A 23,930-nucleotide genomic window follows, 5' to 3' on the forward strand; every position below is an offset into this window, starting at 1 on the left:
GACAAGTGGGAACAGGCCTTTAAGGGTGCTGATGGTGATGGTAAGTCGACTATTTTTTGTCTAGGAATCGATCGCTATTTTAATTCGATAATTGGTGAGCTGACAATAGCTGATATTCGGTAATAATTGGGTGGGCTCGCATGTATTGCTAAGTATGTACTGGGTGATTATAAAGTCTTGTACAAACACCCTGTATAATGTAGGTATAGTGAAAACTCTAGCGGTACTTTTAGGGAGGTGATGACAAATAGATGGTGAGTCGGATTTTCTTTTCGGAGTTTCCTCTCTTCTGAAGCTGGTTTCTCTTCTTTTAATGTGGGTAGCTCCTGTACTAAACCATAGGAAATCCAAGATGTCCATCGGAATCGTTTTAGTTTCCGAGAAGAAAACACAACTCGAGAAGGGTGATTATAAAGTCTTGTACAAACACCCTGTATAATGTAGGTATAGTGAAAACTCTAGCGGTTCTTTTAGGGAGGGCATGACAAATAGATGGTGAGTCGAATTTTCTTTTCGGAGTTTCCTCTTTTCTGAAGCTGGTTTCTCTTCTTTTAATGTGGGTAAGCACCTGTACTAAACCATAGGAAATCCAAGATGTCCATAGGAATCGTTCCAGTTTCCGAGAAGAAAACACAACTCAAGTTCCACACAATTATTATTATAAAAAAAGGTTCTTTTACGTTTTCGCTCTTGCTCTCTCTCTCCTCCTCGAGCTCTTTCTCTTTCTCCCTCCCTTTTTACTTCAATCAACACACTAACCAAGGAGAGAGAGAAATCACTTCACTTATCCTTAATTCCTCATACAGATTTATCACTTATCCTTCCTGACCGAAGTCCTCCATGAATTTCCTCAGCTTGACCATATCATCATCATTGACCGTGGGCTTGGACGTGTAAATATTTATTCTGTAAATAAAGTTTGATCTAATCGTTTAATAATATAAAATACGTAAATTACATAAGTATGTATTATGTATCCTGTGTGGGTACCTATTTCCTAGAAACTATGTAGGTAAAGGTCAAAGTTCATCAATGTAGCTCAGAGAGACAAGGAAAATTACAGACGCAGTGCGTAGCTCAAAGGGCAGAAGTACAAAAAAAAACAATAGAAATATTTTTATTTTTGATACAATTTAGCAACAAGGCCATTTGCATACTAGAAATATCTACGAAGCAAAAGTTAGATACTCACAGGCGAAACTTTTCTGACAAAAATTTTAATAGTCAAACCACCCGAGATTTTGGTTCACGAGTATCTTCTCGGTGGTCCACATTTCTCAATTTTAGTTTGTAGATATCTAACCTAAAATACAATGGTACCTACCTACATAATTATAATAAAATTACATATCTTCAGACAAAAAATGGGATTTCATAATCTACTGATCTCAGGTACCTACCCATAAGTGATGAACACGAAATACACTTAAATCCAAATCTCCATTACTTAAATCTAAAAACATAACTTATTTATCGTATATATCGTTGTGGAAATACGTGCCCTAGAAATCTACTTTAAAGTTTCTCTCAAGAGTACTGATGTCAGCACCCGAGTAGCTGAAACCGGGAGAAAGAGATAAGGTTCGATTCCTGGCCTGCGCAAACTTTTTTTTTCGTAATGTCTAAGCTCTAATTAGTAGGTACAGCCGTATTTTATTATGACTTTTTTTTATTCAGCCAAGTAGATATGAATTTTCAACTTCAAAGCCCTGACTGCCAAAGTATATTCCATTGTGATTACCCAAAGAAACCTTTGTATTAAAACATCGCTCTTACTGTTTTAATAGTCTTAACATATGTACGTACTACCTTGCTTACTAAGCTGGCTTAGACCTTTTATTTTCTTAAGGCGCTTCAACTCTGAAGAACAGGTCGTTCGCGCCCATTTTAATAATGGTAAAAACCGCTACATCCAAGCAAAATGTTTCTCTAGGAGAGTCAATCTGTCAAGTAGCAACATATTAGTATAGGTAAAAGAACAACGTCTTCACTTGACTGGTAAAAAGAAAGTAGAAGGGAATGATGTTACCTCGCAAACATTCTTTGTTGAAAAGAATATCCAATGTTAACACACCTCTCTTCAAAAGAAGTTTTTCATATGTCTCTTACCAGTCAAGTGAAGACGTTGTTCTTTTACCTATACTAACAAGCAAAATGTTTTTTGACCTAAAAAAAAAAAAAAAATCTCATTTCTAGAACTTCACTCACCCTTCAGTCCTCTTGGCCAGCTCCTTCAGATTCTCATCGCTAATCGTGTTCCTGGTGTTGCCCAGATGATGTCGGAACATGAACAGTCTAGCGTTGAGTTCCGGTAGCGCAATGTAGATACGCTTCTCAAATCGACGTCGAATGGCGGCGTCCAGAACCCACGGGATGTTGGTAGCGCCTAATACTAGGATACCGTCCATGTCATTGCCTACACCTGAAAGTAGGAGAAACAAGGCATTAGATATTCTGGGAAGAAAATCACACAAAAACGATTTAGAATCAAAAATAAAAAAGTTTGAAAAGGAAACTAAGGGTTCTCACATTGGAAATTTCAAATCACCTATTTAATCTTTGTACAAACATAATTATTTACGAAAAGAGGACACAAATAAACACTAGGGGAGATCTTTTAATTGGAAAACAGTTTAAAAAGGAAACTAAGGGTTCTCACATTGGAAATTTCGAATCACCTATTTAATCTTTGTACAAACATAATTATTTACGAAAAGAGGACACAAATAAACACTGGGGGAGATCTTTTAATTGGAAAACTGGTGGGATAAATGAAAACACTCCGGGCGATTTTCGGGGATCTATTTGGTACCGATTTTACAAAATAAAAAGGAGAACGGAAAACACTAATATTTTTTGTTAGTTTAAAAAGGACACTAAGGGTTCTCACATTGGAAATTTCAAAATCACCTATTTAATCTTTGTACAAACATAATTATTTACGAAAAGAGGACATAAATAAACACTAGGGGAGATCTTTTAATTGGAAAACTGGTGGGATAAATAAAAACACTCCGGGCGATTTTCGGGGATCTATTTGGTACCGATTTTACAAAATAAAAAGGAGAACGGAAAACACTAATATTTTTTGTTAAAAAGGGGGGATTATTTCAATTTGAACTCAAAAGTCCAGGTTGACGCCCCATATAAAAGTTTTCTTCCGCACCAAGCTGCTTAGATCTGGCGGGTTGGTGGAGTAAGTCATAACTCCGCGCTTCCCCGTCACACGCCACGATCAATAGAGAGGGGTTGCCAATGAGGTTTTTAGTTGCGGAAAATTCCGCCGCGCGCGCTTCGAGCGCCGTTTTTCTTTGAAAAGTGCGGGAATTTCGAGCGTTCATAAGGGGAGTTTTCTTGCCAGACTTTCCTATTCCTATTTCGTGTTTTAGGTCGTGCTTATGTACCGGGTTGAGATAGGCAAGGTTGGTAAACTTGCCTTGTTTTTAAGTTACCACTCCCATGCCAAACTGTAGAAACAATATCCTGTCTTAACTAGTCTTGTCTCAACCGCCTTGTTTTTAAGTTACCACTCCCATGCCAAACTGTAGAAACAATATCCTGTCTTAACCAGTCCGAACTTCACCCAACCCGGTACATAACCACGACCTTAAGTACCATATTCGTGTGCTGCTGGCTTTTTCCGGCCCCACTAAGATTGTATGGGGTTCATGTGAGTAAGCGGGTAACTTGTCGTCGAATGGAGGGTAAAATGCCCGCCCGCCGTAAAAGATCTTTGGCGAGTAGAATTTATGTTAAAAATAATAAAGTGAAATTAGATGAGTGAAAAAAAAAAGGATTAAATTCTGTTAAGCTCAACTGCTAGTTACAAATGTTATTCCTGAATTCCATCTTGCTAAGTAGATTTGGACTCAGAACACCAACCTTCAAGGAACCTAACACAATACCTAGTTCCTTAGTAGTTCTATATTTTGGTCTCTCTTTTCTGTTGATTTGGACTCAGAACACCAACCTTCAAGGAACCTAACACAATACCTAGTTCCTTAGTAGTTCTATATTTTGGTCTCTCTTTTCTGTTTAACCCTTTCACCCTGACCTATATTAGGAAGAATCTTTCAATTTTTATTTGGGCTATAAATAAGACTTCTACAAAGATTTATGTCCTCCTAGGACTATTGAACAAAAACCAATCTGGAGACAGAACCAGACAAGTTAGCCAAGTGAATTTTACTGACGTCTTAGATCACAAAAGAAACATTAAATTTGAAAAACACTTAACAGAATTTTTTGTTAGGTCTAGGATGATATATCCCATTTTAAAAGTAATGTTTCTGTGGGATGTATTGTCCGTTTAGGGGTGAAAGGGTTAAGGTGTTTGCCTGTTTGGCCACTGTCCAGATAAGTAAAAGTTGATGACCTTTAACATAGAGGAGCTGTATCACCAGGTTAGTATGGAACACGGGTTATTTAGAGACATTTCCGAGGTGCAAAAGTGTTTAACTTTAAAAAGAGCCAAATTGCACAAGAGAACCAAGAAAATTTGCATTGGAAAAATCTAGTTTTCATTTTTAACATGATGTAAATTAGAAAATGAAAAAAGAGCAGAAATGTTATGCAATTCAGCCCTTCATTAGCAATAAGTTAGTTATATGCATTGGGATGTATGCAGTTGCATCAAGTTGCAAATTTTGGAGAACACATAAAACCATTACCAAACCCATGTAAAAAGCTCCTTTGCAAGAGATAAAACCCACATACCATCCATATTCTTGTACGTATACAAGTGTTAAAATGCATCTCATCCGAGACAGAACATTTTACCTAAAAATATTGGACATGCAAGGAAAAAAGAAAATGAACCTCTGATTCACTTTGACACTCTTAGACCAAGATAGTTGATGACTCATTACTGTCACATTGATCTGGATGAACTATACATAGGGTAGGTAAATTTCCCCCTCTCTTTTTCTAGGTGCATTTCCCCCCCCTAGCTTTGTGAGGTGTGAGCTCTATGCTATCACCACCTAAACTGCTGTTTCGGGGTGATTTTGACCAGCACCTAGTACCAATGTACGTCAGTAGGTTTTTACTTTTTTTTTTTATTTCAACTTTTTGGTTTGTCTTTCTTTTGACCCTAGTTCCTTTGGTAGGCAGTAATCTTAAAAGATGCTGTGAAAAAATCTACCTATGTACCCACTTGTTTACCAACAAAATACGTTCAAAGTTTTTCGCCTTGTAAAAAGTAAAATAAAAAATAAATGAAAATAAAACAATAAATAAATAACAATAAGTATAAAAAAATCTCCTAACGGTATGGCATTGCGGGAAAGGATAATTTGAGAGGGTGGTAGGCTGAACTTGTGCCCTCCCTGCCTCCCTCCCTTATCTTCCTAAAAGCAGCCTCCCCTCCTTCCTCCCTGAAATCACCCTCCCTCCCTAAAAGTACCCTTCCCCTACCTTCCTTAAAGCAGCCTCCCTCCTTCCTTCCTAAAAAGCACCCCCCCCCTCTTTACCTCCCTAACAGCGCCCTTATATTCCCCTCAACCCCCCCTCCCATCCTGTCTTCTGTGGAAAAGTGCGGGAATTTTGAGCGTTCATAAGGGGAGTTTTCTTGCCAGACTTTCCTATTCCTATTTTAGGTCGTGCTTATGTACCGGGTTGAGATAGGCAAGGTTGGTAAACTGGCCTTGTTTTTAAGTTGCCACTCCCATGCCAAACTGTAGAAACAATATCCTATCTTAACCAGTCCGAACTTCACCCAACCCGGTACATAACCACGACCTTAGGTAGGTACCATATTCGTGTGCTGCTGGCTTTTTCCGGCCCCACTAAGATTGTATGAGGTTCATGTGAGTAAGCGGGTATCTTGTCGAATGGAGGGTAAAATGCCCGCCGTAAAAGATCTTACCAGTTATACAGTTATGTTAAAAAATCAATTTGGTTTTACGTTTTTGGTTCGGTTTGATACTATCGCGTACTTCGCCCGTTATTCAGGGCTAAAGTTCCGCTATTTAGGGCTATTCGGGCAAAAAAAGTTCGTTTTTCACAGGACTTTAAATTTGGGCCAAGGGCATCCGATTATTTTACCTCGCTAAATTGACCGACTCGAACCACAAACCTCCAAATTCGAAGTCTCATTACGCCAAATTCCAAGAGGTTGGTTGAAATAAATTAATAGGTATGAATAATTACAAAAAAATAAAATAATGAAGTTTTTATTTTCCAATTTAGGTAATATAATAAATAAAACTTGTAGTTTTCGTAGGTATAACTATAAAGTACACAGGAGGCATATAATTAATAAAATAAATTAATAAAAAAGAGACTATCGTTATTATTTTTCATCAATAAGCATAGATTTTTATACATTTACTGTCGAGTTCCGTTTTCCAAACATTTCTATCTCCTTTCCTAGGTCATTAAAACAATAGAAAATAATGCATGGTTTTTATGGCACATCCACTAAAAAATATCTTTCCTGCAGACAAAGTTGTTCTTCTGAAGTCAATATCTAATTTCTAAGAAATACTGTAGTAGAAAATTGGTATTCTCCAACTCTCCAATAAGAAAATTTGCTTTAAGTATGCATAATTGCCTATTAATTAATTTCTTTCACTTAATTTATGTTTACATTAGTATTACATATATAAACTTTAGTACTTGTATACTTGGTACTCTAATGCTTTGTACTGATAAATCCAAAAAGCTTCAATAGAAATTATGAAGAAAGATTTATGTCGATGAAATATTTGGAAAATGGACCGCATTCAACACATAGGTTAAATAGAAATAAACTTAAAGGGGGCTCTAAGAAAGGGATTATACCTTACACTGCTCAGGTTCATTTTACCTCAGCGGTCGTCCATTTTACAAGCGTGCAAACTTGCAGCAAGGCGCGAATGAACTCCGGTTCTCCGGTATTTTTGTTTTCAACTCCGTCAGAAGTAAAAATTAATTTAAAATATAAATATTTACAATTTCAAAACATCCGACACACAGCACATCGCCTAATTTGTGATTAAAGCTAGTCTATTTAAATCTGACTGATTCACGTTAATCTTTTGTTTAAAATTAGCCAATCATACGGCTTAATCCAATAGGATTAACGTCCAAAACAAGAGCCAAACAAAAATTATTATTATTATTATTATTATTATTTTTTATATATATAATTAAGCAAGGTCTGTTGCTTGGGGCTCTTTGCCCCTACACCTAATCCTCAGAGTGGGCTTTTTGTGTACGGACTTAAGCTCTTAAGGTACTGCACCCGATTTCAATTCACAATTTCGGTCGGATAATTCGCTATTGCTACTCGATAGTCAAGTGGTAGCGCGATCAGGCAAGTTCTGGTATGTGCTTACCTCATCGCCAGCCTAGTTAGCTTGGTTGGTAGCGCGTCTGCTTTGTAAGTGCTATACCGCGGGTTCGATTTCCGACTGGGGCGGATTTTATCCTTAAGGGATAATGTTCGTTCTCGGAACGGCTGGCTTTCTCCTATTCTGTCTTCCTTCTCTCTTCGATTTCGGGGCAAAAAGACCTTGGCAGTTACCTACCCTCTGTCAATCCTCTTCAAAAAGAAAAAAAAATCTTACCTCATCAATGAATATAATGGAGGGTCGATGAGCTCTGGCCAATTCAAACAGAGTCTTCACCAGCTTCTCTGACTCTCCCAGCCACTTGCTCACCAAATCAGACGAGGATACCGAGAAGAAAGTCGAGTTGTTTGCTTCCGTCGCCACTGCCTTGGCCAGGTAGGATTTACCTGTACCAGGAGGCTGCAATGAACAAAGGGTTATTTCTATTTAATTACAATTTTACAACACATTTTTTTTCTTTCTTTCAATTTCTACTTTCTTTTCTTTTCTTAAATTGTTATTTATTTTTTAAGGGGATTAAGGTCACTCTAATAAATGGTAAGGTTTTTAGTGACAGGGGGTTTTACTCTCCATTAGACGACAAGCCACCCTCCTCCTCCTCCTCACATTAACATCACCTAGGCTGAGTGGGGTTAGGAAAAGCCAGAAACACACGATTACCCAGATGGTCACCCATCCGGATACTAACCACGCAATACGTTGCTTAACTGCAGTGATCCAATGGGAACTGGTGCATTAACGTGCTAATGCTACTGGCTAAATCAGGTTTTAGCACCAGGATGCTTCCTGAGTCAACCCTAGTTGGTTAAGTATTTTTTTTTCTCTCTCTCTCTTTACCCACTTTACATCTGTGTGTAGGTCGTTTTTAGCATGACACGCCTATTTCCGCAGTACAAAAACGTGTCTTCAAGATAGTCAGGTGAAATGGTGCATTGTTTTTTCTTTCTTTCAATTTCTACTTTCTTTTCTTAAATTGTTATTTATTTTTTAAGGGGATTAAAGTCACTCTAATAAATGGTAAGGTTTTTAGGGACAGGGGGTTTTACTCTCCATTAGACAACAAGCCACCCTCCTCCTCCTCACATTAACATCACCTAGGCTGAGTGGGGTTAGGAAAAGCCAGAAAAACACGATTACCCAGATGGTCACCCATCTGGATACTAACCACGCAATACGTTGCTTAACTGCAGTGATCCAATGGGAACTGGTGCGTTAACGTGCTAATGCTACTGGCTAAATCAGGTTTTAGAACCAGGATGCTTCCTGAGTCAACCCTAGTAGGATAAGTATTTTTTTTCTCTCTCTCTTTACCCGCTTTACATCTGTGTGTAGGTCGTTTTTAGCATGACACGCCTATTTCCGCAGTACAAAAACGTGTCTTCAAGATAGTCAGGTGAAATGGTAGAGAGTTCCCAAGGCAATATTTCGCCTTTTGTTTACAATTTCTTTGTATTTGTGTACATTGAATTATAACCAATCTTCTTCTTCTTTCTAACCTTTTCCTACTTAAATAAGGTTTGGCATTTCTTGTCAGTCCCTTCCAGGCAGCCATTTTGTGTACCTCATGCCCTGTTAAATTTTTCTCACTCAAGTCTTGATTGAATAATAACTAATAGTCTAAATAAATAATCCCATCCACTCACTCCAAACAGCAGGATTCCCTTCCAAGGCACTCGCTTCCCGGTGAACAGCTGTGGGAATTTGATGGGTAATATGACCGCCTCTTTCAATGCTTCCTTGGCTGCTTCTAGACCCGCAACATCCGTCCACTTCACATTGGGTTTTTCCATCACGATAGCCCCCTCCAGATTTGCTTGCATTTTCTTTTTATCGGGATCTTCACTGTCGTCTTCGTCACTTTCCTTCTTGTCGTCTCTGAGAATAAAAACAAGGGGTTATTTTTAATTTTATTACTTTTTCTTCAATCTTCTTCTTTTTCATTGCCTTTTCAAATGTTCAGTTTTTTTCCCCCTTCAATACCCCATGTTCAGTTATTTTTATTATTTTCTTTTTTTTTTTTTTCCAATACAAACAGTTAATAAATGGTATACTTAGCTGTAAAAGCAAATGCCTGTTAGTGTCACGTTCTTTAAAAAACTTGGATAGTAGAAATTTAAGTCTCTGGTGGCTTACTTTGTCCTGGATTCACCATCTTTGACTGGCTGCTTCTTTCCTTTTTTCAAGTATTCCTTCAGTTTCTCTGCTCGTGCCAAATACTCATCACATTTCTCTCGAATTGATTGCTTTCCCTCGGCTGAAGTGATTTCATACTTGAGAGCATGGAGAAAGTATTGTACACTGTGTGTGTACAATTTCAATGCTTCCTCGTAGTTTTTGTTCTTGTCTGCTTCTGTTGCCTTGATGGCAATGTTGATTCCTTTCTGCAAAAATGGGAATGGATTTGACAAATAAGTCATGGAAAATTACTTTTACTGAAGGTAGGTAGGTACTCACACTACTTACTCAATAGTTCAATAAATCTTATCTAGCTAAATCTTTTTTCAAGGTGGACATTTGTGTTGGTGAAAGATTGCCTCAAGGAGAGAGGGGATGGAATGTAGGTAGGTAGGTACTCACACTACTTACTCAATACCTAGTTCAATAAATCTTATCTAGCTAAATCTTTTTTCAAGGTGGACATTTGTGTTGGTGAAAGATTGCCTCAAGGAGAGAGGGGATGGAAGGAGAGGAAAAGGAGGAAGGGAGGAGAAGGAGACTGGAGAGAGAAAGGAGGGTGGAGGGAGAGACAGGAAGAGATAGAGACAGGGAAATTGAATACTTACATCAAAAGTAGTCATTTCAAGATCAACTTGAGTCTGTAGAGGAGACAAAGCTCGGTATGATTACTTGAAGAACTCAGCTTAACACTTTCAAATTCAATGTTTTTGAATCTGTAAAAAAAAAAAAAAAAATAAAATAAAAAAAAAATAATGGGATTCAAATGATAATCAGCTTTTACTGTAGGTAGGTAGGTAGGTACTCACACTACTTACTAAATAGTTCAATAAATCTCATCTAGCTAAATCTTTTTTCAAGGTGGACATTTGTGTTGGTGAAAGATTGCCTCAAGGAGAGAGGGGATGGAAGGAGAGGAAAAGGAGGGAGGGAGGATAAGGAGACTGGAGAGAAAGGAGGGTGGAGGGAGAGACAGGGAAATTGAATACTTACATCAAAAGTAGTCATTTCAAGATCAACTTGACTCTGTAGAGGAGACAAAGCTGGGTATGATTACTTGAAGAACTCAGCTTAACACTTTCAAATTCAATGTTTTTGAATCTGTAAAAAAATTAATGGGATTAAAATGATAATCATAAAAATAATAATGATTCCATTGAATCCAGATGAATTTGTTAGATTGAAAAAAGAAAGTAAAAAATTGGAATTTTCATACTCTACCTAACAGGGGTTGGAATTCATGCTATAAAATCTATGAATACTGTTCACTACTTACAATCTTTTCACAAATCCCGCCTCTTCAATTTTCTCTGTGCAAAGAGTGAGCTATGAATACTGTTCACTACTTACAATCTTTTCACAAATCCCGCCTCTTCAATTTTCTCTGTGCAAAGAGTGAGAAATATTTGGAGGAATTGGCTGATTTATCAGCCTCTAATTGTATGAATCAGATATGAACTGTCCCTTATGGCAATGTCAAGATCTCACAATGCCACTCTGATTTAGGATCACCATTTTCTCTACAATCCTAGATTATACAAACTTAACCCCACTTTTAGGGCTGTTTGCCCCTACACCTTACCCTCAGAGTGGCCTTCTTGTGTAGACTCACTGGGTTACATTAGAATTCCCACTAATAGTCTCACTGGGTAACATTAGAATTTCCACTAATAGACTCACTGGGGTACGTCTACAATCCTACATATTTTTCTGTCTCTTCAAGATAAAAGGATGGGACAATGTTCCTTGGAATGATAACTACTTCAAGTCCCAAGCTACTTCCTCTGACTCATCAATCGTCAGTCCTCTGTCTCTTCAAGATAAAAGGATGGGACAATGTTCCTTGGAATGATAACACTACTTCAAGTCCCAAGCTACTTCCTCTGACTCATCAATCGTCAGTCATGCAATATGCAGTAATGGTCATACTTACCAAATGAACTGTGAGTATGGTGATGAAGAGAAATACTACCTCATACGCAAACACCTCAAGTATTCCCAAGGCCAGTTTGATGCACTAGAAGAGCATGAAAGGCTGGAGTTCTATAAGTTAGAGCTATGGAAGAAAGATAAATTTGATGTATGGAAAGCCAAGAAGGAAGAAGAGATGAGAATTAAGATGGCAAGTAACAATCGGTACAAACAGTATAGGAGATATTTGAAGAATCATGGTCCTGGTAGGATGACATTTGAGGACTGACTGATGTCCGTGTTGAAAGGTAGCTGTTATTTAACTCAAGGTTGTATTAAAGCTCAAAGCCCACAGGATGACTTCTCATTACTGCCTTTTTCTTTTAGGGGGTAGCAAGGGTAGCATCAAACACTATACTAAGGTCTAACCTGCATTCCATTCAAAACTTTGTACTCTTCATTTCACTCTCCACAAAACTTGACATGGTATTAGCAGAAAAACCTTTTAAAACTGTACCCAACCGTTATATTAGCTGTTGTGTTTTGCAAAATCTGAAGTGTGAAATCCAAAGTGCAAAATAGCATTCTGGAAGGGATTCCAGTAGTATAACTATAAATGGAATAATTTAAACAATAAAATGTCAAAAAGGGAAAAATGAACTGTGTGAAAATGAAACCGAGATTCAGACTATGAAGTGCTCTTATTCTCAGCACATCAGCACAATAGGAGAATTTCCTGGAGAATTTAATGGATTTCACAGAAAAGAATTACCTTTTAAAATTTTAATAAAAAAAGTTTGCCTCTTGTTTATCAATTTTTTACCAAACACAGCTGGTTTTGTTTTCAAGGTGATTTTTTGACAGTGTTGCCATAACATACGTGTTGCCAAATGACATAAGATCCGTTCACACGATCCCATATTTATCAGTAGCGGATTACGAAATCCGCCATAATGCATTGGGATTGACTATACAAATAAAACGAAGGGGCAATATGACCCATGACGTGTTTTGGGCTGGAAATAAAATATCAAACATACTGCCCCTGAAACTTGTTTGGTCTCAGTTCAGTTCCTTACATTAACCTAACTTTAAATTAAATCATTTTTTAGGTACCTTTAATTTGTTTCTCATGGCTTAAGCTACTCTACTGTTTCTACAATAGTACTTCTAATAAAATCAGGGAAATTTTGGGAATTTGAAATACACGTGTTTTGTTTTGAGTTCAGTGAAATGTGTCTTGTGGTTGTGTGGATCTGTGGTACTTATCTCTTCTTATCAGCTTTCCATTTCCATCCTTTTAATTGCTGGTGCACGAGTAGTCATTGTAGTTTTATCACCAATGTTTTAGAAACGTACAAGGACGGAGCCATGTCGTGTCGGTTTAAGTTAGTGACGTTCGACGTAACAGGTACTTTACTTAGGTTCCGTAGAACTGCAGGTGAGCAATATGTAGAGACCGGGAAAAAGTTTGGCTATGACTTGAATGCAAATGTAGTACAGGACAACTTTGTCAAGCATTATAAATATTTTGACAAGAAATATCCAAATTTTGGTTCTGGAACCATTGGTTGGAAAGACTGGTGGAAAAGAGTAGTGTTCAAGTGTTTTAAAGATAGTTATAATGGACATATCACTGAGGCAGATATCAATAATGTGTTCAATGATTTGATCAAGTCTTATAGTAACCAGATGGGTTGGAAACTAGCAGAGGGGGCCACTGAACTCCTAGATATGTTACAGTCCAGAAATATTACACTTGGTGTCATTTCTAATTTTGATCCTAGGCTACATGATCTTTTAAAAGAAATGAAACTTTATGGCTACTTCAAATTTGTGGTAACTTCCTATGAAACTGGTCTAGCTAAGCCTGATGAGAAAATTTTCAAGCTTGCGGAGTCCTTTGCTTGTGTTAATGATAGTGACATCAAAATCCACATTGGTGATAATTTTCATCTTGATTACAAGGCTGCTCTTGATGCAGGCTGGAACTCAATCCTGATAACACACTTACAAGACAACCACAGTGATTCCAACTCTGATTTATTCTTTTCCGATTTGAAGTCTGTGAGACGAGGGGTGGAGGAACAAGGTATTAGATATTCAAGGGGGAAACTGATGGCTGATGGTATATGATTATGTTCCTAACTAGGACTTAATGCTAAAAACTGCTTCTCCTGCCTCGGTGGTGTAGTGGTCAAGGCGCTCGCCTGGTAAACAGGAGGGCGTGGTATGGAATTTTATCCTCAATTTAATTTGAGAATTTGACCACAATAATAGTAGTAGCCTACTGCTGAAGTAAAGACTTTTCAGTCCTATGCGAGCAGTATAAATAAGCACTATTATTATTATATTTCGGGACGATAAGGCCTCCGTTGTTATGGTTCCCTCCATGAAACCTCTTCCTCTTAAAAATAATAAAAAGTTTATAAGTATACCATTGTACAAACCAATGTGGACATACAATATTGATTAAAACAATGCACAAGCAAAATAAATAGAATACAGAAACATGACATACATTATACAGCAAAACAAGACAAATAGTTAGCAATACATATCTTTGAATATAACAGTGGTAAAGTGTGAATACATATGGATATAAAACAAAATACTGAACAGTATTCAGAAGCAATAAGAACACATGATAATTAGTTGATAAACGGGATGCTAAACAAATGGAACAAAATACAATACTATTCAGACTTAGAGAATTACTTACAATAACTTTCATGTTAGATGAAAAAGGCCTAGTATAGTCATTCAATAGTAAATGAAGAATAATCATGATAACACTACAAGCATAGATTGTATCTGTGCTAATAGTTTGTGCTAGTGATTTCAACACAGGAGACAATAAAAATAAGAGAATGAAAGATGCTAGGAATCTCAATTGTTTTATGATTTCAATTGTGTTGATAAAAACTAAGAAATAGCAAATAGAAAAGTTAAATACATTAAACAGAAATAGGTGTTCAAGTTGTACCCAGTTGTTGAGTAGAAACATGTATGTTAACATGAATATTGTTACAAGACATATTTGTTCTGTGACTAGACTGGCTCCAGTGAAGGCCTCAATATAATTTACATTTCTCACATGGATATTTTTCTTTAGTTCATCAAGGAAGGATTCATCTGTGTAGTTGTCAGGATAAGTGAAATTCCCATACAGGATTTTCTTCCATGGTGGCCTCTTGGCTTGTTTTCTGGTTTTGACAACCATCATCCACTAGTAAGCACTGACTGACATGACTAAGAACTCCATAAGGCTACTGTAGCATATTATCACAATGCAGAATTTAGTTCATTGAGCTTCCTGAAAATCAAAATAAGGGAGACTGTAAATTTCACTATAAAAAAAATACTACTTACAAGTTCAAAATTTACTTTCTTCCAAACCACCTGTTCTATTTTAGACTTGACTCAGGTGTGAGTAGTCAAGATCATCTTGTGATCAGGAGAGTGTGGGTTCAATCCTTTCTAAGGTGTGGATTAATGTAATATCTCAGTGACAAATCTGATTCGAGAGAGTGCGTATCGTGAAATTAACTTGTTTATCTAACAAATTATCACGCAACGTAAAACTTCGATGTGAGACGATTTCTCTTGAGATCTGACTGTCTGAAAACTCAACAGAGTACGTAATAATCTAATAATTCCATTCTCTGTCTTGGTCTCTTCATATTGTGTCATGGCAGTGCTTAGATTCATTTTTTCTGTCATAATTACTTTCTATTACCCTTACGTATAGGGAACCTATACAAGGTAATGAGAAAGTATTGCAATCGGTCCAAATTTTCAAAATCGGGAAAAAAGGGAAAATAAGACCAAGCTTTTATTGGGTAATATACATTACTGTGACTCAGTCATTAGTTATTTCATTCTACAGATTATATTAATTTGTATTATCACTATTATCAGTATTTCCCTATAAACAGATGCAGGCTGGAAATAAGTTTAATGTAATAGAAAGTCGTGTGATGTTCACACCAGATTTTTTTTTCATGCCATCAACATATTGGTTCCTACCTTCCTATACATATTACCTACTCTGGGGTTATATTAGCATATCCATGTCATTTTAATTCCACTTATAAAACCATGCTGAGAACCATGGGTGTTGTTCATGGGTTTTTATTTTCAATGTTATTAGCTACCTATTAGTTACTTTAAATAAAGCTTAATTTGTTGCTTGTGCTTAAAAACTTCATCTCAGTTATGAAAAACCAATTTTGGAAGATATCCAGAGGGATTAAAATCCCATCTTTCCAACTTCCAACATTGTCGTCTAATAAGTGCCATGCCTTCTTACGGGCACATCTTACGGACACGGAAAGAAATGGTGTATTTTCCTTTTGGTAAACTATCAGGACCCTTTTGGAATACCACCATCGGCATTTCAACGGCTTACTTTCTGTTGTTCTCGTGTTGACCCGGCATCTAAATGGGAAGTTTTGTGTTTCTTATCGCCCATGTAGCAGTTATGTAGCAGTTGTTTCATTGTAAAAACACTCAATCTTGGAAAAAAAAAAAAAAAAAAAAAAAAATAAAACAGTTATTTAGCATTTTTTTCTTTTAAAAACCCCCAAATTTTAAAAAAAAAAAAAAAAAAAAAAAACTGAAATGGTGCCTGTCTTAACACATAGGAAATCTAAAATGACACGCCATCGGAATCTGTTCTGGTTCCGAGAAAGGAAAATACAAGTAAGCTTACCATAGACACGGGTGGTTCCAGCAGTTTATCGGACGGTACATCCATGAAGTTCATCTCCACAGCTCCCGGTGTAGAGGGGGAGCAAGGGGTAAGCAGATCGTCCACAGTTTTACTCGGGTCTACCGGGGAGGGCCCCGAGGTGCGCACGAAATGAGTGGCTGACTGGACGAGCCGTACGGGCTGCATGAGAGCGTCACGAACTACGATACTGATGTCAGCACCCGAGTAGCTGAAATCGGGAGAAAAAGATAAGATTCGATACCTGGGCTGGGCAAACTTTTTTTTCACATGTCTATTGTCTACGCTTTATTATGTTACTATTGGTAGATACCTATACATAAAGGGTGTCCCAATAATCTCATGCAGCGTTCTTATTGCCAATAAGAACGTTGCATGAGAGCGTCACGAACTACGATACTGATGTCAGCACCCGAGTAGCTGAAACCGGAAGAAAGAGATAAGGTTCGATTCCTGGCCTGCGCAAACTTTTTTTTTCGTAATGTCTAAGCTCTAATTAGTAGGTACAGCCGTATTTTATGATAATCATAAAAAATAATAATGATTCCATTGAATCCAGATGAATTTGTTAGATTGAAAAAAGAAAGAAAGATAGTAAAAAATTGGAATTTTCATACTCTACCTAACAGTGGTTGGAGTTCATGCTATGAATACTGTTCACTACTTACAATCTTTTCACAAATCCCGCCTCTTCAATTTTCTCTGTGCAAAGAGTGAGAAATCTTTGGAGGAATTGGCTGATTTATCAGCCTCTCATTGTATGAATCAGATATGAACTGTGGCAATGTCAAGATCTCACATGGCAATGTCAAGATCTCACAATGCAATTCTGATTTTGGAGGGCTGTTTGCCCCTACACCTTACCCTCAGAGTGGCCTTCTTGTGTAGACTCACTGGGTTACATTAGAATTCCCACTAATAGACTCACTGGGGTACGTCTACAATCCTACATATGTTTCTGTCTTTTCAAGATAAAAGGATGGGACAATGTTCCTTGGAATGATAACTACTTCAAGTCCCAAGCTACTTCCTCTGACTCATCAATCGTCAGTCAATTAGAATGAAAAAAAAAGGGTTTAAAAACACTCTTACCTAATCTTAAAATAAATAGAATGAAATTCTGCCTTTCTTTTAATCTATTGTGTATTTTTGCTTTCAGGTTGAACCAAGAAAAACCACAGAGGCTTTGAAGTATTGACCTCAAGGTTTTAGTTAAATAGGATCTATAGAAACAAGAGGTAGAGAGAGGTAGAAAATTAGAGATAAATAAATCCACAAACAGAAGCAATCATGGCAAAACCAAAACTGTTGCACATATTTCTGCTGATGTCATTTGTCTATGTTGAAATAGAAGCCAATATATTCATAGATGGAATTTACTGTGGCCAATACAACTGCTATGAAGTTCTTGGTGTCACACGTCAATCTACCAAGTCTGAAATCAGCAGGGCATACAGGGCTCTTGCCAAGAAACACCACCCGGATAAAGCAAAGAGTAATGAAGACAGGATAGCTGCTGAAGAAATGTTCAAACGAATAGCAAATGCTTATGAAATTCTACGGGATGAAGAAAGCAGAAACGAGTACAATGACATGTTAGATAATCCAGACCAATTCTATCAGCATTACTACAGATATTACCGTCGCCGTGTTGTCAAAGTAGATGTCAGTATAGTGATAGGAGTCACTATTGCTATTATCAGTGTAATTCAGTACTATGTAGCACACTCTAGGTATAGGGAAGCAATATTTCAATTAAGTTGTATCACAAAGTATAGGAATAATGCACTGGAGCTAGCAATGGAACAGGGTCTGTTTGATCCAAATAAAAAAGTTAAAGGTGAGAATAAATCTTTTCTATCATCATTCTTCAGTCATGCTACAATAAAATATTTTTCTTATCAAACCATGGTTTCAATGAAAAGAGAAAGATAGATCAGAAGAAGAAAAAAAATATTAGAATGATCTGTCTGGTTGGAAGATAGAAGACTGGTTTCAAACTGGTAGTGCCAAAAATATCACAACAGTTAAGTAATGAGGTTAATAACATTATTTTAATTTCTGTGAATTTCAGGTAAAAGTAAAAGTGATCTGAAAGCTGAAAAAGAGGAGGTCATCCTGAAAGTTCTTGAGGATAATCTTGACATCCGTGGAGGTTATGCTAAGCCCAGTATCATAGACATCCTTGCTATTCAACTAGTCATCTTACCATACACCCTGTACAAGTATGCGTTCTGGTATGCCCGATGGTTCTACAAGTTCAATATTTGCAAGCAAGAGTATGGTGATGAAGAGAAATACTACCTCATACGCAAACACCTCAAGTATTCCCAAGGCCAGTTTGATGCTCTGGAAGAGCATGAAAGGCTGGAGTTCTATAAGTTAGAGCTATGGAAGAAAGATAAATTTGATGTATGGAAAGCCAAGAAGGAAGAAGAGATGAGAATTAAGATGGCAAGTAACAATCGGTACAAACAGTATAGGAGATATTTGAAGAATCATGGTCCTGGTAGGATGACATTTGAGGACTGACTGATGTCCGTGTTGAAAGGTAGCTGTTATTTAACTCAAGGTTGTATTAAAGCTCAAAGCCCACAGGATGACTTCTCATTACTGCCTTTTTCTTTTAGGGGGTAGCAAGGGTAGCATCAAACACTATACTAAGGTCTATCCTGCATTCCATTCAAAACTTTGTACTCTTCATTTCACTCTCCACAAAACTTGACATGGTATTAGCAGAAAAACCTTTTAAAACTGTACCCAACCGTTATATTAGCTGTTGTGTTTTGCAAAATCTGAAGTGTGAAATCCAAAGTGCAAAATAGCATTCTGTAAGGGATTCCAGTAGTATAACTATAAATGGAATAATTTAAACAATAAAATGTCGAAAAGGGAAAATAAGACCAAGCTTTTATTGGGTAATATACATTACTGTCATTAGTTATTTCATTCTACAGATTATATTAATTTGTATTATCACTATTATCAGTATTTCCCTATAAACAGATGCAGGCTGGAAATAAAATATCAAACATACTGCCCCTGAAACTTGTTTGGTCTCAGTTCAGTTCCTTACATTTACCTAACTTTAAATTAAATCATTTTTTAGGTACCTATAATTTGTTTCTCATGGCTTAAGCTACTCTACTGTTTCTACAATAGTACTTCTAATAAAATCAGGGAAATTTTGGGAATTTGAAATACGTTAGTTAGGCATAATTGCTTGCGAAAATGTTACTCTTCATATTAAAAAAAAAAAAAACAAGTTTTGGCATATTTCTTCTGAAATCTTCATCCCTACTTGTAATTTTCTGTGAAAATGTGTAAGTTGGTGTATTTTATTGCGTACGCTATTACAGAATTCTTTAACCTAGGTATTTATTGTAATCATTGACACGTTTAGACGAAATTAGTGCTGATAGGGACTAAGCAACCGTTTAACAATGTTAACATGTCACTTTTAAGCTCAATATTCTTCAATCTTCATTTTTTTTGTGACACTGTAGAAATCTTTCTTTCTTGTAAACTAAGTAGTCTAAATCTTCATTTCCATCCTATAATTATATATAGTACATGAACAAGATACTAAAGAATAAAAATGTGCAACATACATTAAAAGACGACTTTGGAAGGAAGAACATCCTTTTTTACTATTTTTGGTGGGTATTATAAAAAGTTTTAATTTCAGTTCTTACATTATAAAACAAAGTACAATATCACGACATAATAGAAAGTAACAACAAAATTAAATAATTAATTTAACGTAAAATAATAAATTAAATTCTGAAATATTTACACTTGTATAAAGGACTGAAGGGTTAAAATTTGTCTTATTTAAAACTAATAATGAGTACATTTACCAGAGTACTATATATAATTATAGGATGGAAATGAAGATTTAGACTACTTAGTTTACAAGAAAGAAAGATTTCTACAGTGTCACAAAAAAAATAAAGATTGAAGAATATTGAGCTTAAAAGTGACATGTTAACATTGTTAAACGCTTGCTTAGTCCCTATCAGCACTAATTTCGTCTAAATGTGTCAATGATTACAATAAATACCTAGGTTAAAGAATTCTGTAATAGCGTATGCAATAAAATACACCAACTTACACATTTTCACAGAAAATTACAAGTAGGGATGAAGATTTCAGAAGAAATATGCCAAAACTTGTTTTTGTAACCTGTCATTAAACAAACGTCATTCAACTTCTTCATTTTCTCCTTTGGTTTGTGCATGAATGTTGGTTCCGTGATAAATCTCAAACGATTTGTCCGATTTTGATAATAACTGGTCGAAGTACCTATCAAAGAAGAAGTTTACCCAATAGTTTTCAAACTCCATTGGAACTTTTGGAGAACATGATAGTCCTTTTTTTTAATGATCTCTACAGTTTACTGAGCTAAATCAATTAAATCTAATAAGGTTTATATGCCCAGTAACCTGTCATTGAACGAACGTCATTCAACTTCTTCATTTTATCCTTTGGTTTGTGCATGAATGTTGGTTTCGCGATAAATCTCAAACGATTTGTCCGATTTTGATAATAACTGGTCGAAGTACCTATCAAAGAAGAAGTTTACCCAAAAGTTTTCAAACTCCATTGGAACTTTTGGAGCCCATGAGAGTCCGTTTTTTTTATGATCTCTACAGTTTACTGAACTAAAATTACGTTGAGGTCCGAATGGAAGTGAAAATTTAGATAGAACTGGTCATAGATCCTCCCCGCCCAACAAAAGACACTTTTCTTCTAGCATTGCCCAGTAACCTGTCATTGAACGAACGTCATTCAACTTCTTCATTTTATCCTTTGGTTTGTGCATGAATGTTGGTTCCGCGATAAATCGCAAACGATTTGTCCGATTTTGATAATAACTGGTCGAAGTACCTATCAAAGAAGAAGTAGTTTACCCAATAGTTTTCAAACTCCATTGGAACTTTTGGAGAACATGATAGTCCTTTTTTTTAATGATCTCTACAGTTTACTGAACTACAATTACGTTGAGGTCCGAATGGAAGTGAAAATTTAGATAGAACTGGTCATAGATCCTCCCCGCCCAACAAAAGACACTTTTCTTCTAGAGAAAAATGGGCTTCTTCCTAAAAAGGACAACAGACATAACAAATAGGTTGAGAGGAGGAAAAACCTTCACGAAATATAAGACACAAAGGGTTTAATCTTTAAACCATAAAACTGTCAGATGAATTAAACATCAACTAATTACATACATTACTCTTCAAGAACCTGTTTATTTTTTGCACCTTCCTTCTTATATTGTAGTAAATTACAAAAAGTAGCACACCACATAATTTGGTAGTGAGTTGTAGAATTTAATTTTCACTGGGTACAAAAGGAAATTGTTCAAGGATGTACTTTGAGACTACATATTAGGGAGAAAAAGGGTTACTTGGGTTTAATAAAATTTGGTCTTTAGACATTTTATTAAAATACCTATTGAGGCATGAGATGAGACCATGATAATGATAACTAATGTAAGGTAGTATGAAGGAAGAAAACATCTGGACAGAGAATTGGATTTGAGGAGATATGATGAAAATGAACACCACTTTTCAGGTGGCAGGGAAGAAAACACCCGGAATGTGGTTATGAGGCTGGATGTAGAATCATGGATGCAAAGTGCCCAGGAGAGGAGTGGCTTGAGACAATCTGTTGAACAGACACTTGGTCAACTAAGCCGTGGTCATGGATAAGTAAGTAAAGGGAAGATTACACTAATTTTGAGGGGTGTGTCAGAAAGTTTGTTTGTTTTTTTTTTTTTTTTTTTTTTTTTTTTTTTTTTTTCCATACATCGAATTTATCTTTCTTCCACAGCTCTAACTTATAGAACTCCAGCCTTTCATGCTCTTCCAGTGCATCAAACTGGCCTTGGGAATACTTGAGGTGTTTGCGTATGAGGTAGTATTTCTCTTCATCACCATACTCTTGCTTGCAAATATTGACATGCAACATGATGAATCGTCATATTCCTCTAACTTTAGGTTTCTACTGTGAATAATACCTCAATCCTAGTGTTATTAAACAAAGAAGACCATAAGGTGCAATCAATGTTACAAAGAATGTTCCATTGTTTCATAAGCTTGTCATATAGTTAAACAAAGTCTGCTTTGATTTTATCTCATCGGGGAACTGAGATTTCAACCCAGGTCTTTGTTGACACTTGTCATCTAGAGATTACCCAAACATATTGATGTTTGTGCTCTTCTAGAACTATCATACGAGGATCTAAAGCAAACAAGACCGTAAACCTCTTCTATTTGACCCGAAACTTGAAAATATTTGACTCAATAGAAGGAAACCCCAGTCTGGTTAGAGACAACACAAACAAGACTCACAGATAGTGGCAAAATATTTTGGAAAAACTTACCTGAACTGTCATGAACGTATCCCTAGTCTGGTTAGAGACAACACAAACAAGACTCACAGATAGTGGCAAAATATTTTGGAAAAACTTACCTGAACTGTCATGAACGTATCCCACGGAAGCGTGGTACAATTTGTCTATAAAGAAAGAAAAAAAAAGAATTAGTTATCTAGAATAGGGAGATTTTCATTTTTTAAAAGGAAATTAAAATTGAAAAATAAAAAGACTTGACACTCACGAATTAGTTATCTAGAATAGGGAGATTTTCATTTTTTAAAAGGAAATTAAAATTGAAAAATAAAAAGACTTGACACTCACGACCTACAATTTTACATTTAGTTCTACTCTAGGCATTTTCTATTGCATATCTTCAGTATTCGGGAATTCCGCGTTGGAAACTGGACCATTTTACATTTACTTTGACCAAAATCAAAGAGCTTCAAAATCTAACTGCATTGCTCTACAAGTTTACATTTGGTTCTAAAATCAAAGATTCCAACGTCCCTGGCTGGATAGCCAATCCTCCTCGGAAAAGGACATTTCTTGAAATGCCAGAACCGATAAAAGAATATGGGACTTAAAGTGACACTCACCCGCCATGATGTTTCTTCTTTTGCAAATACGAAATCAGCCGAGCTAGGCCGAAGATCAACGATTTGAAAATAATCTCCAAGGAGGTTTGAGTAGAGTGGATGACTTTGCAAAAAGTGAAGCTCATTGTGAAAAGTGGGATCGTATGCAAAAGGCTTCGTGCGCGCGCAATCTTTTCGGAAATCTAACCTTCTAAAGCGCGATTTTTCAAATTTTCATTTTTATTCAAATATCTAGAAAGTAAGGATCTTATGTTTCTCTTATCATTACCAGACTACCAGTTGGTATCTGTTATCAGAGTTTTCTTTGGGTTCTTTGTCTACAAATTTTGAACCATAGTAACCATACTAGCTCGATTGTAAGTATACCTTCCCCTTTTATTTCAATAAAAAAAATGAGGATCTAAACAGGTTTTAAATGAAGTGTTAACAGATAAATTCACCTTCCTTCATAATAGATGCCATTAATAGATATTACATTAATCCACACCTTAGAAAGGATTGAACCCACACTCATAAAAAAAATACTACTTACAAGTTCAAAATTTACTTTCTTCCAAACCACCTGTTCTATTTTAGACTTGACTCAGGTGTGAGTAGTCAAGATCATCTTGTGATCAGGAGAGTGTGGGTTCAATCCTTTCTAAGGTGTGGATTAATGTAATATCTCAGTGACAAATCTGATTCGAGAGAGTGCGTATCGTGAAATTAACTTGTTTATCTAACAAATTATCACGCAACGTAAAACTTCGATCGAATTTATTTTCAAATTAATTTTGATAGGTTTCAATACCTGCGTCTAT

General features: G+C 36.3%; 4 protein-coding genes across 5 annotated transcripts; 1 reads left to right on the forward strand and 3 right to left on the reverse strand.

Annotated features, from left to right (window-relative positions):
* Window positions 1–473: 473 nt before the first annotated feature.
* Window positions 474–10,230, reverse strand: LOC103512383 (vacuolar protein sorting-associated protein 4B). The gene is made up of 8 exons (XM_026825867.1): window positions 10,118–10,230; window positions 9,468–9,715; window positions 8,978–9,209; window positions 7,541–7,733; window positions 2,209–2,422; window positions 1,515–1,557; window positions 1,193–1,200; window positions 474–906 (listed from the first exon to the last, which is right to left on the reverse strand). Exons 1-8 carry the CDS (start codon window positions 10,130–10,132, stop codon window positions 816–818), a joined length of 1,044 nt encoding a protein of 347 aa, XP_026681668.1. The 5' UTR covers window positions 10,133–10,230; the 3' UTR covers window positions 474–815.
* Window positions 10,231–12,647: 2,417 nt separating this feature from the next.
* LOC103512377 (dnaJ homolog subfamily C member 25 homolog) lies at window positions 12,648–19,442 on the forward strand. 2 transcript variants are annotated; one of them, XM_017445389.2, is made up of 3 exons: window positions 12,648–12,861; window positions 17,312–17,992; window positions 18,227–19,442. In XM_017445389.2, exons 2-3 carry the CDS (start codon window positions 17,443–17,445, stop codon window positions 18,682–18,684), a joined length of 1,008 nt encoding a protein of 335 aa, XP_017300878.1. In that variant the 5' UTR covers window positions 12,648–12,861; window positions 17,312–17,442; the 3' UTR covers window positions 18,685–19,442. The 2 variants fall into 2 exon arrangements, with proteins under 2 accessions (XP_017300878.1, XP_008475360.1); XM_008477138.3 differs by having other exon boundaries at window positions 12,649–12,831.
* Window positions 13,382–14,760, reverse strand: LOC103512385 (phosphatidylinositol N-acetylglucosaminyltransferase subunit C). Its single transcript, XM_017445395.2, has 2 exons — window positions 13,791–14,760; window positions 13,382–13,485 (listed from the first exon to the last, which is right to left on the reverse strand). Exons 1-2 carry the CDS (start codon window positions 14,644–14,646, stop codon window positions 13,382–13,384), a joined length of 960 nt encoding a protein of 319 aa, XP_017300884.1. The 5' UTR covers window positions 14,647–14,760.
* On the reverse strand, window positions 14,725–16,371 carry LOC103512386 (vacuolar protein sorting-associated protein 4B-like). The gene is made up of 2 exons (XM_026825868.1): window positions 16,135–16,371; window positions 14,725–14,736 (listed from the first exon to the last, which is right to left on the reverse strand). Exons 1-2 carry the CDS (start codon window positions 16,318–16,320, stop codon window positions 14,725–14,727), a joined length of 198 nt encoding a protein of 65 aa, XP_026681669.1. The 5' UTR covers window positions 16,321–16,371.
* Window positions 19,443–23,930: the final 4,488 nt, after the last annotated feature.

This window comes from Diaphorina citri, unplaced genomic scaffold (genome assembly GCF_000475195.1).
Source record: "Diaphorina citri unplaced genomic scaffold, Diaci psyllid genome assembly version 1.1 scaffold832, whole genome shotgun sequence".
Lineage (NCBI taxonomy): Eukaryota > Metazoa > Arthropoda > Insecta > Hemiptera > Psyllidae > Diaphorina > Diaphorina citri.

Coding starts and splice junctions, on each gene's coding strand:
- LOC103512383 (XM_026825867.1), bottom strand. Junction 9,210..9,467: donor GATGGTGAATCCAGGACAAA/GTAAGCCACCAG, acceptor TTTTATTCTCAG/AGACGACAAGAAGGAAAGTG. Junction 2,423..7,540: donor CATTGATGAGGTAAGATTTT/TTTTTCTTTTTG, acceptor TCCTACTTTCAG/GTGTAGGCAATGACATGGAC.
- LOC103512385 (XM_017445395.2), bottom strand. CDS start 14,646: ATGATGGTTGTCAAAACCAGAAAACAAGCCAAGAGGCCACCATGGAAG. Junction 13,486..13,790: donor AGGGAACCATAACAACGGAG/GCCTTATCGTCC, acceptor CTCGTCTCACAG/ACTTCAAATCGGAAAAGAAT.
- LOC103512386 (XM_026825868.1), bottom strand. CDS start 16,320: ATGCAGCCCGTACGGCTCGTCCAGTCAGCCACTCATTTCGTGCGCACC.
- LOC103512377 (XM_017445389.2), top strand. CDS start 17,443: ATGGCAAAACCAAAACTGTTGCACATATTTCTGCTGATGTCATTTGTC. Junction 17,993..18,226: donor TCCAAATAAAAAAGTTAAAG/GTGAGAATAAAT, acceptor TGTGAATTTCAG/GTAAAAGTAAAAGTGATCTG.